This window comes from Lolium rigidum, chromosome 3, assembly GCF_022539505.1.
Source record: "Lolium rigidum isolate FL_2022 chromosome 3, APGP_CSIRO_Lrig_0.1, whole genome shotgun sequence".
Classification (NCBI taxonomy): domain Eukaryota; kingdom Viridiplantae; phylum Streptophyta; class Magnoliopsida; order Poales; family Poaceae; genus Lolium; species Lolium rigidum.
Genome location: NC_061510.1, coordinates 264,180,099 through 264,197,242, shown reverse-complemented (window position 1 = coordinate 264,197,242; position 17,144 = coordinate 264,180,099). Strand labels below are relative to the sequence as shown.

Here is a 17,144-nt window from a genome sequence, read left to right as displayed (position 1 = left end):
CTCGACAAATCTATCATCGAGTTGCTACGTTATGTAAGTGATTTATTTCTACCCCATCTCGTTCATTGCCTGCACTATATATATGTCCTAACTATATTGTTATGTACTCTATAATGCAGAATGAAGATCAAGGAATGCGGAGTAAGGAACATCCATGATGTTGGGTTCATTGACCCACACATCGTTAATGGATATGTGTTAAAACATCACCCCGCCGACGTGGAGGAAGACCTGTGGCGGTTTCTTGATAAGCGAGGAACTCAAAAGTGATATTCTATTTCCTTAGCATTTTGGGTGAGTGTTTACGTCTTGAGCACATTCTCTTTTGTTTACTCCATGCATGGTATGTGGCTAATCGATGAGTTATGCATGACTCGTGCATGTATCGTGTCCGCAGGTTCCACTGGATTCTGCTAGTAATTAAATTTCACGACTCCACGGTAATCGTCCACGACTCTCTCGAATATGGATTCAAAGCTTTGGACCGACATGAGAAAAATGATGCGAAGTAATTATTTTAATTCATTTGCGCTCTATATCGATCGGCCTATTTCGTTCATTTCCTAATATCAAGTAACTAATAACTCTCTTGTTCATTTAATTTTCTTTGCCTCGTAGGGTTTGGAGACGGTTCGTAGATGCCAAGGTCGGTGAGTTCAAAAAAGAGCTACATTTTATGCGGTCAAAGAGTGGGACTGGGGATATTCAGCCACCGGGGACCAATCTATGTGGATACTATGTTTGTGAGATGATCCGGAGATACACCTCTGAGCGGGTTCCGAGTGACAACAATATCAAGAGGAATAACCTCCGGATGATGCTTACTCCAGAAGCTCGCTTCCGACCACTTCAAGAGGAACTAGCTGGATGGTTCGTGAGGGAAGTCGTTGATCCTAAAGGAGAACACTATGTAGAGGACGTAGAACTTCATATGCACTAAATTATGTATGGAAACTTGTTCAAAATTGTATATGCTGGTCATCCGATATTGAATATATATTGTATATTCCTCTTGAATTCTCTTTGGTTCTAATTTCAAATTTGTTTGAAATTGTACATTCATATGCATGTATGTAGTACCGTAGAATATGTGAAACTCCTTCAAAATTAAAATAAAACACAAAAGAAATAAAACAATACAAATTAAAAAGAAACCGGGTTTAGGGGGCTAAAACCCTAAACCTACGGCGGCCTTTAGTCGCGGTTGGCCAGGAGAACCGCGACTAAAGGTCCTCCGCCCCGACGGTCGCCTGGCGGCCACGTGGACGGGCCTTTAGTCTCGGTTCGTAAGCAACCGCGACTAAAGGGGGCGGGGGGGTTAGTCGCGCTTAGTTGGTCGCGGTTGCGCAACCGCGACTAATGGCAGTTGCGAACCGCGACCAATGGCCCTTTTTCCACCAGTGTTACCTCTCACCTCTTCACATATCACAAAACCTCACGTCGTTCACAAGTTTTGGCACGCCGGAGATCATAAAGGCAGACACCACCATGGCACCGCCGATCACGCCGGTCAAGACCATCACCACGTCGCCGACCACGAAGACGAAGAGCGCCATGCCTCCGTCAGTCACGCCGTCACAAGCATGGGTACATCTCCGACCACGAAGATGAAGATCACCATGGCACCGTCGTTCACGCCGGTCACAAGCATCACCACGTCGCCGATCACGGAGACGAAGGCCACCATGATGCAGCCGGTCACGCCGGTCACAAGCATCACCACGTCGCCGACCACGAAGGCGAACACCACCATGACACTGATGTTCACATCCGTCACAAGCATCACCATGTCGTCGACCACGAAGACGAAGATCACCATGACACCGCCGGTCACAAGCATCACCACATCGCCACCACGAATCGAACACCACCAAGCCGCCACCACCATGGATTATCACCTCTCACTTCTCACACATCATCACCAAGTCACCGTCCATGAAGATGGCAAGCGAAAAGTTGAGCAAGAGTGCTTCAAACTATACTCACACATACGTGTACACATTACAGTATACTAGCAAGTCATTTATCTATCCATGTATTTAGACTGAAACAAAAACCTGTCAACATGAAAGTCATGCGGGAATGGTGAGGTGAACCTACTCCTCAAAGGAAATTTCAAATGGTTGAGCGTGTGCGGCGAATTTGGTAAAATTCGCTTAAAACTTCATACACGAAATTGACGATTTACGACCGACGAACTCGAAACCGATTGTGGGAATTGATTTGTATCATCGATACGCATCTTTTTTGTGTACAACTTATTTTGATTCGAATTATGTTTGTGTTGATTTAAAGAGAGGGTGTTGGAGTAGTGTAAGGGAGGGTGAGCCCCCAAGAGCACGTGCACCCGTTGCATCGGTGGAGCCAAGAAGGTGCGAGAACGTGACATGTCCGCTAGGAACACCCGAACTGAAAGCGCCCTAAAAGTTCAAGCTTCTGTAGTGTTGCCACGCAAATATTGCCGCGCAACACCAGGATAACCGTCGTACTTTCGTGACGACGAACGGATGATTTCCGAGAAAATCAACAAAGATCCCTCAATTTCAGAGAGGAAACACGACCGCTTTTCAGCGCAAAACGGCAAAGATAATCCAAACCCTAGGGCTGCTAGGGCATGGCAGGAAAAAACGATAAAAGAGAATAACATAAAAAAATAGATAAATTGTATGATAGACGATTGTCCGGGTTCTTTCAATCGGCCGTTCCCCTATCCAGGGGTGCCCCCCCACGGGGGCCTCACAGAGTTTAGCACCTCTCAGCCATTGATTTTACCTTATCCAATCTGAGCCGTTCGTTTTTTACCACGTTGATATAAAAGGAGCGGTTGAAACCCTAGCCCAAGCACCCAATCCCTCGCGTCCTTGTGCCCCCAATCCCCTCGGCCGACGGCGCCGCTCCGCCTCCCTATCCGCCACCTGCGGTTCTCCTCCTCCCAGCCCATCCACGGAGGAAAACCTGGCTGCCGTTCCCCAATCCCTCGCGCAAGCTTCGTCCTTGCTAATGGCGGCGATTTCCCACGAAGAGAAACCCTAGCTGCCTCTCACCAAATGCAGCGCGTGTCCACTCTCCCCAATTCCCCTCGCTACTCTGCCAATCGCCGGTGTCCCCTGCCCTCGCCAATCCATCTCCCCCTCGTGCCCCTTCCTACACCTGCGCAGAAGGAGCTCGGCGTTGCTCCCGTCGTCCCCGTTGTCCTCCGGGGAGGCAGGGACGTGGGCGTCGACCGCCATCGTCCTCGCCCCTGGCCGCCCCGATGAGGACGCCGAGAAATGGAGGAGGCGGCGGTCCTGTTCGCCCTCGGCGCCTGGGCCGAACGAGGATGCCCCACTCTGCACGTCGTCCACGAGCAGCTGCCAAATCCTACCAGAGGGCAACGCCTAGGTCAGCCTCCTCTCCCACATCATGTGCTCGTTCCTTTTGATGTGGCTCACCCCCTACTGGCCCTGCGTGGTTTTCAGCGGCAGATCGGCTGTTGTGTGTGAGAACTAGGAGGATGACCCAGATATGGAGATGAATGGAATGCAGAAGAGAAGGTGTGTGGGGAAGAAGAGGAGACCTCAGGCCAATCGGGTCAATACCTGATTTTCTGGGTCAAACACCATCTCTTAAATTTCTGTATGTGTTACTGTATCGCAAAGAAATCCAGAGCAGACTGCAGAACAACAGCAAGTGCAGCTCAGTGTGCATTGGCTTAGTTTCAGTTTGTCCTACATCTATGAACTGTTTGTTAATCCTTTGAATTGCATGGCTCTGGCCATGGAGTTGCTGAGAGGCGACAATGAAGTTTGCCATGTCCAGGTTGTTGTGTCCCCAATTCATTCCCTTCATTATGAATTCAATTCATACGTGCAATCCAGATGCGACTTGACCCTTTCGTGTGTTATATGTTCTCAGCTCGACGACGGCCTTCTTTTCAGATGGATACATGGAGCTCTGGCCATGGAGTTGCCGGGAGGTGACAACGAAGCCTACCATGTCGGGGTTGTTCTGTCCCCATCCCTTCCCTCCAATTCTGGATTCAATTCATACATGCAATCCAGATGTGAGTTGACTCTTTCATGTGTTATGTGTTCTCTGCTTGTTTGGTGACTAGGGAAACATCAAACATGAGTACATGACATTCAGGCCAGCAAGGAGTACGATATGTTCAATATTATGGCATAAGAGGTGTAATACTGACTCATATGTAAGTTCTTGATTTGTCAAACTAAATTTGTGTGCGCTTATAAATGGAGGTCTTAACATATTATTTCGTGCTGCTGGTGCCCGCTGTGGTACATTGCAGTGCTTGGGATGATGAGCGCAAGCCTTGCGTGCTGAAACGACACAACTTCTTTGATGGGTACCGGAGTATAAAGTGCACGGTTTGCCTCTTCGCTTTGTCTTGCTCCGTGGCAATATGTTTTTGATTCATCTTTTGCTAATCATAATCCTCACATGATTCCTGCTTATCTAATTCTGCTTCTGAGTATGAGTTCAGCACACTATTGTTCATCCGTCGAATTTCAGATATTTTACCCATTGAAAGTGGTGGTGAACAAGAGGAGCATACTCGTGTAAGTTTGAGGTATAGGTTGTATCCTCGTGAGATTGAAGAACACATGTATTTCCAATTTACAGTATGACATTTTGATGAGAAATTAATATTCAGGTTTTTAAATATTAAATCTATCTCTAAGTGTAGATGTTATCATATTAAAACTATCTCTAGGTCTCCCTTTGCCTCTATGTTGTCTTGCTCTAGATCTCCGTTTTCACATGCATGAGTGGCACTAGATCTAAAAATAAACCATAACGTCAGAACTTTAGTGAACATGTACAAAATCCTCTCTTTTAGAGGTTGCCCCTGCGGGTAAGAGTGAAATAGGGACCATAATCCTAGAGCAGCAGGTAGTTAAGCTGAATTAGAAATATGAGGTGGTAATGACTGAAAGCCACACAAAAAAAATCCTAATGACTTGACTAAGCACATGGAAATATCCTTAATTGTAAACCTTAAGATGTGTAGGAATTATTTTTGAATCTTTATACTGTAGCATATAATCATGTGTTACTGATAAATACAATCAATCTTGCACTACTAAAATGAATCAAGCATGTGCCAGATCAAATGCAAGGGAAATAGGGGAAACCTCGATCCGTTTGATATCTGCACTCCATCTGATGTTTATATGGTTTGTTCTCTAATACAACGAGTGCCAAAAAACAAAATGGCCGAAACAACACGTTCAAGTTTAAAGCTTCTAATATAAAGTGGATCGAATCAATCTCATCGTTGAAGAGCAAATTATCATACCCCTTTACTGTTATCCTTTGCTGCAACACAGCACAATTTAGAACATCTTTTCTTACCCACTAAATCTTTCCACAGAACTTTTGTAATGATGAGAATATCTTGCTCCTTTCTGGTTTTGGTAGTTAAGATATATGCCGCCGTCAAGAAAGAGCATGGGCTGCAGCCGGCACATCGCACATTAGCACGACTTCAGCTGTACTGACGGACAGCGAGAGGTGACGTTAGTTCAGTTATCAACTATTTTTTAGTTTCGGCATATGATTTTTCGGCCAAATGCTGTCAACAGACTACTGTTCTGCTCGCCAAGTGCTGGCAACACAAGAACAAAGCTAGGAAATTTGCTACTAGAGCTGTAACTACTCAAGCATGGACCCTTCTAGTGTTTTCTTTTCTTTTTGAGGTTGATCATCAGGTCTGTACATGCCCGGTTTTGCATAATGCATCCCATGCTTTTCTTGATCCGTTGTTATGCTGCTCATGTTCTATGCCAAATATTTCTTTAAATGTGTTCTAAGCCAAAGGTGCTTCTATTATTGGCCCTCCTGTTAAATTTTGTCACTTTGAATGTATAACTGACTGGTAATTAATTTGCAAGGTGATAGCATTATGATAAAACTGAATTTGGAATAACTAATTTATGTCACTTTAAATGTATAACAATTTAGAATAAATTTCTTCTTGCAAGAATGGTTAGAATAACTGAATTATGGTAAAATTGATAGTGTCCTTGTGGATGTGGGACTAGAGACATTTCAGATTGGGTCACTTATGCCCCTTCATATTCCTCTGTTTTGCTCTCTCTGTCGGTAGCTCACTATATGCCATTCATATTCCTGAACCTATTAGGATACAAAGCTGATGCTCCAACCATGATTTCACTTTCTAATATTTTCTTTGCATCTGTGTTGTCACTTGGTCTAGCCAGTACGTCATTGTGTTTATGTCAATAGGTCTTACAGTGATTGAACAATTCTTGGTTAAACCCATATATTCATTTGTCCATTAAATCTATTTGCCTAAAGATGGTATGTATTTGAGTTTCATGGAAAAGCATTAGTGCCTGTCATATATGAATCAATTTACTTTACTCGGTTATTCAAACTCTTCAAATGGTATACGATTCTGTAAATTGTATTTGTCTATTAAATATGCATATTGGCATTCAAGTTCCTCTAGGATATTTTGCTAACGAAATTTCACTAGGCTGTACCTGATCATGTATGTGTTATTCCTTTTTTACCTTTTAAGTCGCATGGTATCTAGAATACCACTTTCTAATGTTCTATGTATTTTTTGCTGAATTTTTCATTAGATCCAAATATCCAATAGCAATGTGAATGTATGCGGGTGAGAAGAGTGCATAAACCGATGTTGCTTGAAGTGTATAATGTATCTTGCTTTATCTAGATACATGTCTTTCCTGGTTTCTGATCTGTTTTGATGAGTTAAAGAGCTGATACTGTGGTCTTGTTTTGGTCTATGAGAAACCTATTACTCTTAATTCTCGTGCGTAGATGTGCTAAGTTTATCACCTGTCACTCTGGTTTGATATCATATCGTTTTTATGTGGTTGATCTACCATGTCTACGTTTCAACCACTGTGTATGCTAACATCAGTTTTTTTTACAAACGCATCATGAATACCTTGTGGTGCTTAATAACTAGATTATGACGAGCTCTCTTATGGTTTACATGGTCTCATCACCATCAGGTATGTGGAAGACCTTGAACCACAGAAATTGCAGCTACACATGTATTGCATAATTTTTTATGCATACATTACAGCTTGCACTTGAAGAGGAATGATGAAGCCAAGAAGATGGCGACTAAGAAGAACTGGTCTTGGCATGCTTATGCAGCACGCCATTCAAGTTGCATCTCACTCACACTTACCTTTACTCACTGATTTTAAATGCTCTTTGGAATTTAGAGCAGTTGAATGAGGTTTAGCTGATCTTTCTTTTGTTGTGGATACAGGTTCAGAAAAGTATTCCGAGCGGTTTGGTTGCTCCAGCAACAGCAATGATTTTAACAAGCCGGACAAGCCCTGTGGCAAACTGTGGGCGAACTAGACATATGACTTCCTTGAGAAGAAATATACATAAATTGTATCTCCACCGCCACAAATGTGTGGTGAGAACAACAGAAATACAAAGTCTGTAGTTTGTTTATGTCTCAATAATTTTGTGTAGAGTTTATTCAGTTCAGCTCATCATAGGACATGCTTAATATTTTTTATCCACATAAGGTTGTATCAGTGGGAGATTAGTTGATGTCATAGTTTTGACTCAGTATTTGCATCTCCCTGTCATCACTGAAAGAGGCTAGCTGAGACTGTTGGTGCTTTGTGCTGTTGAGTTCTGGGCGAGGTGATCACCTAATTGTGTATGCCACATGAAGTTTATTAGTCTGCATGTTATTTTTGTAAGCAAGTTTTGTCTTCTAAAAGGGAAATAATATTTGTTCCAGGGACATAATGATAATACTAAGTAACTCTGCACAAGATGTGCACTGCTATTTCTCGATAACAATGACAAAGTAACTATTTTTGTTTGCATTAAAATTACTACCTCCGGTCCACTTTAATCGATGCGTGAGTACCAATAGGCTGCTGTTACCTTCCCACGGCGTCAATTTTTTCAGACCGGAAGGAGTACATCTTAGTAGTTTTTCCTACCTGCTTACTTAAGTGTCTGTTGGTTTTCATGGCTAAAACCAATTTCTGTTCAGGACAGCTCCAATTCCTCTTCATATAGTATTGAAACAAGAAGCATATAAGCGATATGTGGTATTGATGTTTTGAGGTTTTCCCTCTGTTTCAGGAAATAATTGTTCTATAGGGCAAGGATTAATTTTCTGCTTCATTGGCCAGGGACAAGCTAAGATGCCTCGAAGGTCATATGAGCTCCTCCAATTGGTTAGTTTTTATAGTTTAACTGAAGCAGAATTTTTCCCTCTAGACTACGTGTGATTTCTCTTTGATTTTCGTTGCTGTCTTATTTGATGAGCTGGAGAAACAAATTTGTTGCTGATTTACGAATTTCTCTTTGATTTACCAAAAATATAGCTTGATTTTCGTTGCTAGCTAACTTGATGAGATGGAGAAATCACAAAGTGGTGCTTATGAAATATATGCCATCTAACTTTATGTCTTTTATTTTCTTTGTTTCATGGCGTGGGTTGCTGCAGGCTATTATTGCGAATGTTTCTCTAATAGGTAGTTGTCTTTCTTCACATTATGCCACCTCCGATCCATCCTTCCTCTATGCATTATATGCTCTGTTTTAAAATAACTGGACCTAGATACGTTTTTCACGGATTCGATCTTCACGTGTTAGTTCATCTATGAAGAGTTACTTTATTCAATCTAAATATCCTCTCATATTTTGTATATCGATGACAAGACTGTTATCATCTGATCTGGAGAGCCTTGCTCTAGGAATCGCCGCTTCGGATTGAGTCTGAAGATGTGCTTTATTCGGCACCTCCAGCTGAGTTTGAAGAGGTGTTTTTTTTTGCATACTAAATATGTGTGCTGACAGGCAATACAGTGGTCGTGGTCAATGATATTTGATCCAGCCGGAGCTATGAAATAAGATGGTAAGATAAATTTAGAAGCTTTTATATAGTCTACAAATATCACTTTGACAGAAAATGAGAAGGTTTATCACTTGGCAGGCAAGATAAATATCACTTTGGAACTTGATTCCCACTGTACCTAGCCATGGGAAGCTCGGCCCGAACGGCTCGGCCCAAATTTTCCAGGCTTGGGCCAGCCCGAGCATGTCTATGGGCGCCCGAGCATGTCTATGGGCTGGGCCTGGCCCGAAGATTGAGGCCCGATGGCCGGGCCAGGCCGGGTCTGGGCCTAAAAATGTGTGAAATAGAGAAGCGGCCCGACCCAAGGCTCGAGGCCCGACTGGCTTTTGTAGTGATGGGTCAAGCTTGGGCCTAAAAGTTAGGCCCGATGGTCGGGTTGGGCATGGGCTTAGATATTTTGCGCCGGGCTTTGTTAGGCCTAGCCCGAAGCCCGGCCCGGCCAGAAGAATGCCCAGGTATAATTCCCACTGAAGCAACCAAATATGAAGGTAAGATTAAGTAGAAAGCGAGAACAACATAAACTTTTTTTTTTGTGTAACAAAGGCCACCTCTGTATAACCAACATGAATAGTTGGTTGTATATAAGTTCTGCAACTCAAATAATGATTTATATTGGTTCTTGCCTCTGTTTTCTCTAAGCTTAATAGGAAGTGTATAACATAACGTTCATCCGTACGTATGAAAGAGGGGGACCACCTGAAGGTGCTCCTCTAAATCTTTTAGAGCCCACTATCATAGTAAAAAATCATAAGGCGTAGATCTTAGCCTTTTTAATATATATATTTTGGATGCACATTGCTACTATGCTCTTCAGCCTTTTGCATCTGTTTGCATATTTATGTGTTAGTTTTCTGCTACAACTTTCGAAGTACGCAATTGTTCTACCTATATGTCTATCTATGGAATTGCTCACCTATCTGGTACACTTGGTTTGTTGTATACCGACATTGCTTTGTGAAACATAAGTGTATTATATCATGTTGGCAGTTATTATATAGAATGTATATTGTCATGAGCTTCACGGGATCGTGCGCCAAGGCGCACATTTAAATCTAGTTTATATAGAGCGCTGGACTTTGCGTATGGATACAGAACTCAAAACTGAAACGGCATAGGATTTTCCCTGGCTCGATTTAATTCCATGTACGAAACGGACATGCCTAATCTACTTGTTACCAAGCACGTGACGTAACAAAGCCAAACACGATTAGGTACAAATACGTTTGGCCTGGAAGGAGAAATAAACTATTGCGTCCACAATGCTAATCCCCTCACGTAATGCTGATGCTGATGTTGTACGTTCCTTGCATAAGGATTCAGCTGGATGTTAATTTCCCCATGCACAATTTCCTGACGTGATAGACTCACGAAACCGAAAGCTTCAGCTTGACTTCCGACCGTTTCTAGGACTTGTCCAACGTAGCATCATTGTAGCTTAGAGTGCATCTCTGAACCTGCTTAGGACTTGTTCTTGGTATATGCAGTCCATCAACAAAATACCTGGTGCAATACTTAGAAAATATCAACTGATTAGCTTTATCAATAACTGAAGCAATTTGGCTGATCATAGAAACCAGCTAGCCAAATTACGCCATCAACATGTAGTTTTTGTTGTTCAAAATTTCGCAAATATCCGTATTACATTATGATGAACCATCACTAGTTGAACCACACGTATTTTCCTTTTGGAAAATAAAGCTTCCATTACCCATTATTCACATCGAGTAGATGATATCTGGTAAATTGTCTCACTAACGAAAAGTAAGGGCATCTTAGATTCACATGATTTCAAAACACAGAAGTACGAAGAAAACATCCTCCAAAAATCCTATGCCAATCCAGGACACAATCCTATCCCAAGTGGGGACATACAATCCCACTTTTACCAAAAAAAAATTAAAAAATGTGAAAAAATTCTTTAAAATATTTCGTCTTACATGTCCACATTCTATCTACGCACAAAAAGTTTTACAAAAAAATAGACAATTTTTGTGCTATGTGTAAAAAAAAATCTCTTGTAAACCCTTATTTTAGCATCAAATTGTGTCTTTTTTTTGCAAAGGCCACACAAAAGGTCGGATTTTTGTAAGACGGCTTTGTGCACACATTGTTTGTGAAGATGTCCTAGCATATATTATTTTGAATTTATTGACATTTCAATATGTGTTTAAAGAACATTTTAAAGGGAGAATTTACACCACGGAGCGAAAATGCAGCTCTCACAAAAGTACCTAAGCCACTACAGCTTCTACAACGAAGTTCATCAATGTAAAATAAGGTGGCACAGTAATCATGATTATGTAACTAATTAATAGTTTGATCCCAATAAATCATTCTTTATTAATATGAACATAGTAAATCTATCATTTGGTGGTTATGAGGGTTATTGAACCCCAAGCAACAATGATCAAATCTCAGGTTTAACGTATTGTGTGTCTCGTTAAGTTAGAATATTCTTTCAGCGTGAGGTGGTGTTCCATAAATCTTGTAGTTCTGCAATTTCAACCTTTAGTAGGCATGTGTAAGTGTGTATTTGCGGTGGTGCTGTGTGTCCATGCCTCTATGTTTTACCCGATGCTCTCAAAATTACTAGTACTAAAGAAATAGGGTAATTTGCAAGGTTCATAATAATGATTGCCAGGTCTCCAACAAAATCTTAAAACCTTGCTTCCTTCATCTATGCTTCGTGATGGTTGAACCAAAGAAAAATTAGAACCAAACAAGTCAAAAGGATATATCTTGTGTTGGAATAATAGGCAATTTGCAGGACAATTTAACGCCATAAACCTCCTCCATTTGTCAATATGTTCTCAATTTGTCCAAAGCACCACCAAGGGGGTCCCTCCATTTATCCAATTTTGTCAATAATTTCATTTTCAATTTTGTCCCTACATCTGCAACTTCAGGGTGATCTAGTCGAGCACATGTAGGCACAAAACTTGGTAATTTCATTCCATGTGTGTGGTGCACATGTATTTGTAGGTTTTTTTTTTAATTTGAAGAGTTGTTGAATCTACATGTGTGACAATAGTTATGTTTGAAATCATACGTCTCATAAGAAAATGAGAAAAATAGGAAAATGGACAGATGAGGATGCCCTTGGTTTCCATGGCAGAAGTTTTCCACCCCATTTGTCTGAACATCTCCACCATATGAACAAATGAAGCGTCCCACTTGTGATCTTTTTCACTTTGCACAGAGTAATTCCATGATTGCCATGAGGAGCAATCACTTGATACATATGTATACTGTGTAATCGGCAGGTTATCTTGTGCAGTTACTACAGAGCGTAGGCAGGAATGGGCACTCTCCGTTCTAGCCGCTCATGCTTAGCTCGGCGGTGAACGGGGCTCACCGGAACAGCTAAGGATGCAGACTAGTATCTTGCTCTATGTGAGCGATGTCCTCGTCGTCGAGAGTGACAACGGTCAGCTCCTCGTCCAGGGACGACGCCGAGACGGTCCTCGACAGCGTGCACACTGTGTTGGTCTCGTGGTCGGTCTCCTCGTAGATGGTTGTGTCGAGGGAGCAGACCGACCTCGACGTGAGCGTCCCGTTCCGCGAGAAGAGCGGGTTGTGCCTCCTGTCTTTGATCCTCTTGCACCAGCTGTGCAGGGAGTCCCTGACGCCCTCGGAGACAAGTGACTTCTTGAACTTGGATCCCATCTGCGAGTTTCGTCGAAACAAGAAACGTGAACAAGGGAACAGCATATGGCCTGCCATCCTAGTCTACTGCAACAGCTTAAGGAAACAGAATGCCCCCACGAGAAAACAATTCAATACTGTAAACAGTTGATAGTAATCTGATGGAATAGGTGGTTCAAAACTTCAATTTTAGGTTTTGTCATTGTAGAATACCTGGGAAATAATCACGTTAAGGGGAAGCGTGCTGTAGCTGCACCAAACCTGAACTAGCAGCCTGCAATGCACAAAAGAAAAGCTGCATGAGTCCCGAGTCTGGACTAGTACACATATAAAAATGTTTCTACATACGAATTCCATTTGTCTGTAGTTTATACCAAATTACGTAGACAGTACATTTGATTTTTAAAGTAGATTGTCATAAAAATTAATGCCAAACATGGATACGTGGCAGTTTCCTCATACAATATGTCAAATGAATATATGGAGATGCTGACATTAGTCATGACTGACAACATATTCATTTTCTGGAACTTACCCAGAAACCAAGCGAATAACAACCATGTACTGGTTCTTCATGAAGCAAGAATTCGCACTCAGTTCCCACTGCACATGATGAATACAAATTAGTAAACAACCAACGATGCTTTAAGGATGGTATGTGAAATGCACCTAATAATCCATAGGAACTTCCATATATGAACTATGAAGTGATGACAGGTGATGATATTACTTTCTTTTCTCTTGGCCTATAGAGCTGTCTAGTTGGAAACTTTTGCAACCACTTATGTGCTTAGCACTAATAACCTAAGCTGTGATCCAGATTCAAAAAGATTCGGTGATCCAGCAGCTTCCTTACACCTCGTGCTAATGCATATTAATCCAAAACAGTATAACTGAGCACAGATTTTTTTAAAAATGATTCTCACCAGAAACCATAAGAATGTTGCCATCTCAAATGCATTCTGAAAGCAAGAGTAAAAGTTAGGATGTGCAACATGTTCAAGCAGGACTGTGTTCAAGGCATCACAACAATATCTACGATAGTAAGAGAGATCACCTGAAATGATATGAATTGTATAAGCCACCACAGGACCCGAGGTTTTCCAAACCAGAAGAGATCATCGCGCAGTTTCAGTTGTGTCCCAACATTTGTGGCTGTTGCCTCAACAACCTCCAGCGCCAACTGAGCGATAACATGCTGCAGCTCAGTGCCCACAAGCAGGACGAGCTTTGAACATTTTGAAGTTGGGTAATTAGGCCAACACATAAAACGACAAAACCCATTAACTGGGTCTAGAATTTTGGTTAAGAAATTTGGGTAATACTTACAATAACAGGGGCAAATGATAGCCAGAAATATATATTAAGACCTGCAAATAATGAAAAGTGGCAGACCTTAAATCAGGATTAAAGCTAACAAGCAGATATCTAGGTGTGTGATAAAGTGGCAGGGAGGTAGTACCATGAACATTGACAAATATGCATATTATGGCATACGCCCAAAGTGGCCAACTGTACAACAAATAGAATGTTAGCTCACGTATAATATGTACCAAGTAAATCCTACGCAACTGAAAGCAAGTATCATAGTTTAATCGAGATCCAAGAAGGATACATGTTCAGATTTCTTCATCTCATAATCTGTGTTGGCAATCACGATATTATTTTGTTATGTAGTACCAACTATCACCTGGTACACATACACAAGTATTTCAAAGCACAGGAGATGGGAGAGGATAAGGACTGGGATGCGCCAAAGCAGAGGAGGTCAAAGCATTTTTTCCAGTTCACTTCCTTCTCAAATTGTTGTTGTTGCTTTTCTACTGCACAGGTTCTCCTGGCTCCCGCTGTAACCAACAGCTACATGCATCACATCTCATTGTCACAACCTAACTAGCAAGTCTCTCATTGCTTCTCATGCTTGTCGTGAGGAGTTTGTCCAAACATAATCCTTGGTACCAATATGGTGTTCGACCCACACATAAGGCCAGTGCATCGGAAAACGAATAAATATTCTATTCGGTGTAAAGAATCAGGATCACCTAAGCAAACACATTGCACGTTAAGCCTAATGGAAGAGACTTTTCATACCAGGATACATACTTTGAACTAAGCAATCCAGAAAAGATAAGTTTGTCTGATCTTGATGAAAAGCAGAGAAGCGCATAATGAGTGCAGGTTCACTTTTATTACCTGATACCAACACTTCCATTGTAATCATCTTCCATGCTTCGTACCATGTATTTGTGGAAGTCGTATGAAGTCGGCAACTTATGATACTGAGAAAAAATTAGATAAGCAATCACAACATATTGCAGCAGTGATTTAGAACCAAGATTCTAGTAAACAAGAAGATCCCAAAGGGGGGGGGGGGGGAGGAGCACTTACTGTAATAAAGCCCAATCTTAATGCCATATAATCTGATTTTTTAATAGAACCCTTGAACTGGCGCAGAAAGCACAGCTGCAACATTTCCAGATATACTAGAGCATATTAGAAATGTCAAAATTCAAATGCATTCACTAATCACATAGGACATATCATATATCAACAAGCCATATCACAAAGCTTTTGCCAGTTTAGAAAAAATCTACAAGTCATCACAGAGAGCAAAGTGTAGTTGTGTATGTAGGATATAGCCTATTTAAATAGCTGCAACAGTTCAATCACGTGAATCATTTGCCCTTTTAATACAACAATAATATTGGACTTTGTTTTCAATAAAAATCTAGTAGATCCATAAGGTAAAATTTAAAATGATCAAATTAACTGGGAAAATAAAGCACGGACATTCTAAGTTACTAGCATCCAACAGGCTCGCGCGGAACAAAATGCAGTAAGAATCAGTAAAACCTCAACACTGCAGCAAACTTACCATCCATAGAAGTATTTTACTTTTGCTCCATGGGTGAGATGCATGATGAAAGACAAAGGTCGATTGCCTCCGCATAATCTTTCTCTTAGCTGAGAGACAGAGAGAGAAACGTCTCAGGTAGAACAAGCAAACATTAGTAAGCTAATGTATCACTAATACAACAATATGACCTAAGGAGCATCCCTTTTCACTTGACCTTACGTTGCAACTGCTCCCTGGAGAGTGTACATGCCTGGGTTTCCCACTTCCTCCAGCTATATATCTGTAAGAAATCGATGCAAGAATACAGTAAACAGGTAGAGACTGTCGCTATGAGTGATCAATACTGAATAACAGAGACATACCTTAATCATCGACAGAACCACTGTCACAAAACTGTAGAGCACATGAGTGAACCCAAGAATAAATAGAAAACGATGCAGCTGCTCAAGACCCTCATAGGAAACAAAAGGTTCATGGCCCTGCAAGCAGAGAAAAAAGACAGCCAGATCAGCAAAGGCGCCGTTCTGGCCAAAAATTTTATTCCATGGAAGTCAGTCGATTCTACATTTACCTCACTGCAAGTATCAGCCGATGGGCTGCCGGATAGGATTCTACCAATGTGGGTGTGGTTCGCGGTGCTGTCCCCTTGTTGCAAAAGGTCACCAAAATCTTTTTCTGTGCACATGTAGAATCTCTTGGTGAAGAGCGTGGATGGCACGCAGATCTCCGATATCCACCTGGCCGTCTGGCTCAGCAGCAGCGAGATCACGCCGAGCAGCATCATCTCTGCAAGTAAGACATGGTTCCCCTCTGTTCAGGCATTCATTCAAACATCTTACAGGCAACAGCAACAGTAGCAAATAAAGCGGGTTTTTTTGGTTGTAGAAGTCCAGAGCTTCCATCATGACACTTGACAAGTGAACGTGCAGTAATATTCAAATTCAGTGCAGCGACACGATATTGGTCAGAGTTCATGGCCGTGGGTGCAACCTTCGCGGATCTTCTCGAGCGCGGCGAGCATGGCCTTCCGCTTCGTCCTCCGGAGCCACTGCGCATAAACCAAGCACAAGATCAGCTACGTACTAGCTTCCACTAACCAAGCAAGGCAAGCAGGAAGCTCAGTCGGCAATGAGTTACCTTGGCTAGGCGTGACAACGCTCGCTCGAGGAGGAAGCACGCGGCGACCATGAGCGTGGTGACCGTCGCCACCGACCACGTCGGCGTCTCCGCCAGTGACCTCCCCTCATCCTCCATCCGCCTCTACCAACACCGTGCCGCCACCGATCTGCAGCTCGCTAGCTAGCTCCGGCGCCTCCACAGCATTGACGAGGAGGGGGAGGCGGCACGGATGCGGGGATAGTTAATGCGGATCGAGGGAGGGGGAGGTGGACGCGGTCGCCGCCGGATCGGAGAGGAAGCAGCACGTGAAGAGCCGAACCAAGAATCTGGGCTGCCAACGGAGCTGCTAAGTTTGACTTGAAGAATGAATGAACTGAATGCCCAAATTCGGTAAAAGATTGCCCAACTTTTTGCTCGGATTGGCACGAAACCGAACGGATTGCCTTGCCTCTGTTGGTACGAGCTGGATTCGGCAGCAGCTACTGATCGAGAAACCGCTTTCGGGTTGAACGAATCCGCGGGGTAGCAGCTAGAGCTAGGTGGTGGTGAGTGAATGAGCGAGGTACAGTGAAGGGTGGTGAAGCAGAGCAGTGGCACATGGGCAGCACTATTGATGCGTTCTTTGAA

At 42.5% G+C, this 17,144-nt stretch overlaps 1 protein-coding gene and 1 long non-coding RNA gene across 2 annotated transcripts; one reads left to right on the top strand and one right to left on the bottom strand.

Annotated features, from left to right (window-relative positions):
- The first annotated feature begins 3,264 nt into the window (after positions 1 to 3,264).
- LOC124699425 lies at positions 3,265 to 4,366 on the top strand. Its single transcript, XR_007001388.1, has 3 exons — positions 3,265 to 3,381; positions 3,459 to 4,186; positions 4,286 to 4,366. It is a non-coding gene; the product is annotated as an uncharacterized LOC124699425 (long non-coding RNA).
- A 7,893-nt stretch (positions 4,367 to 12,259) lies between these two features.
- Positions 12,260 to 16,652, bottom strand: LOC124696475 (MLO-like protein 4). Its single transcript, XM_047229203.1, has 15 exons — positions 16,536 to 16,652; positions 16,389 to 16,446; positions 15,970 to 16,184; positions 15,761 to 15,877; positions 15,618 to 15,678; positions 15,417 to 15,505; positions 14,930 to 15,004; positions 14,735 to 14,820; positions 14,004 to 14,053; positions 13,871 to 13,911; positions 13,599 to 13,769; positions 13,468 to 13,503; positions 13,077 to 13,144; positions 12,755 to 12,815; positions 12,260 to 12,562 (listed from the first exon to the last, which is right to left on the bottom strand). The coding sequence occupies exons 1-15, from the start codon at positions 16,650 to 16,652 to the stop codon at positions 12,260 to 12,262; spliced, it is 1,548 nt and encodes a 515-aa protein (XP_047085159.1).
- Between the last annotated feature and the right edge of the window lie 492 nt (positions 16,653 to 17,144).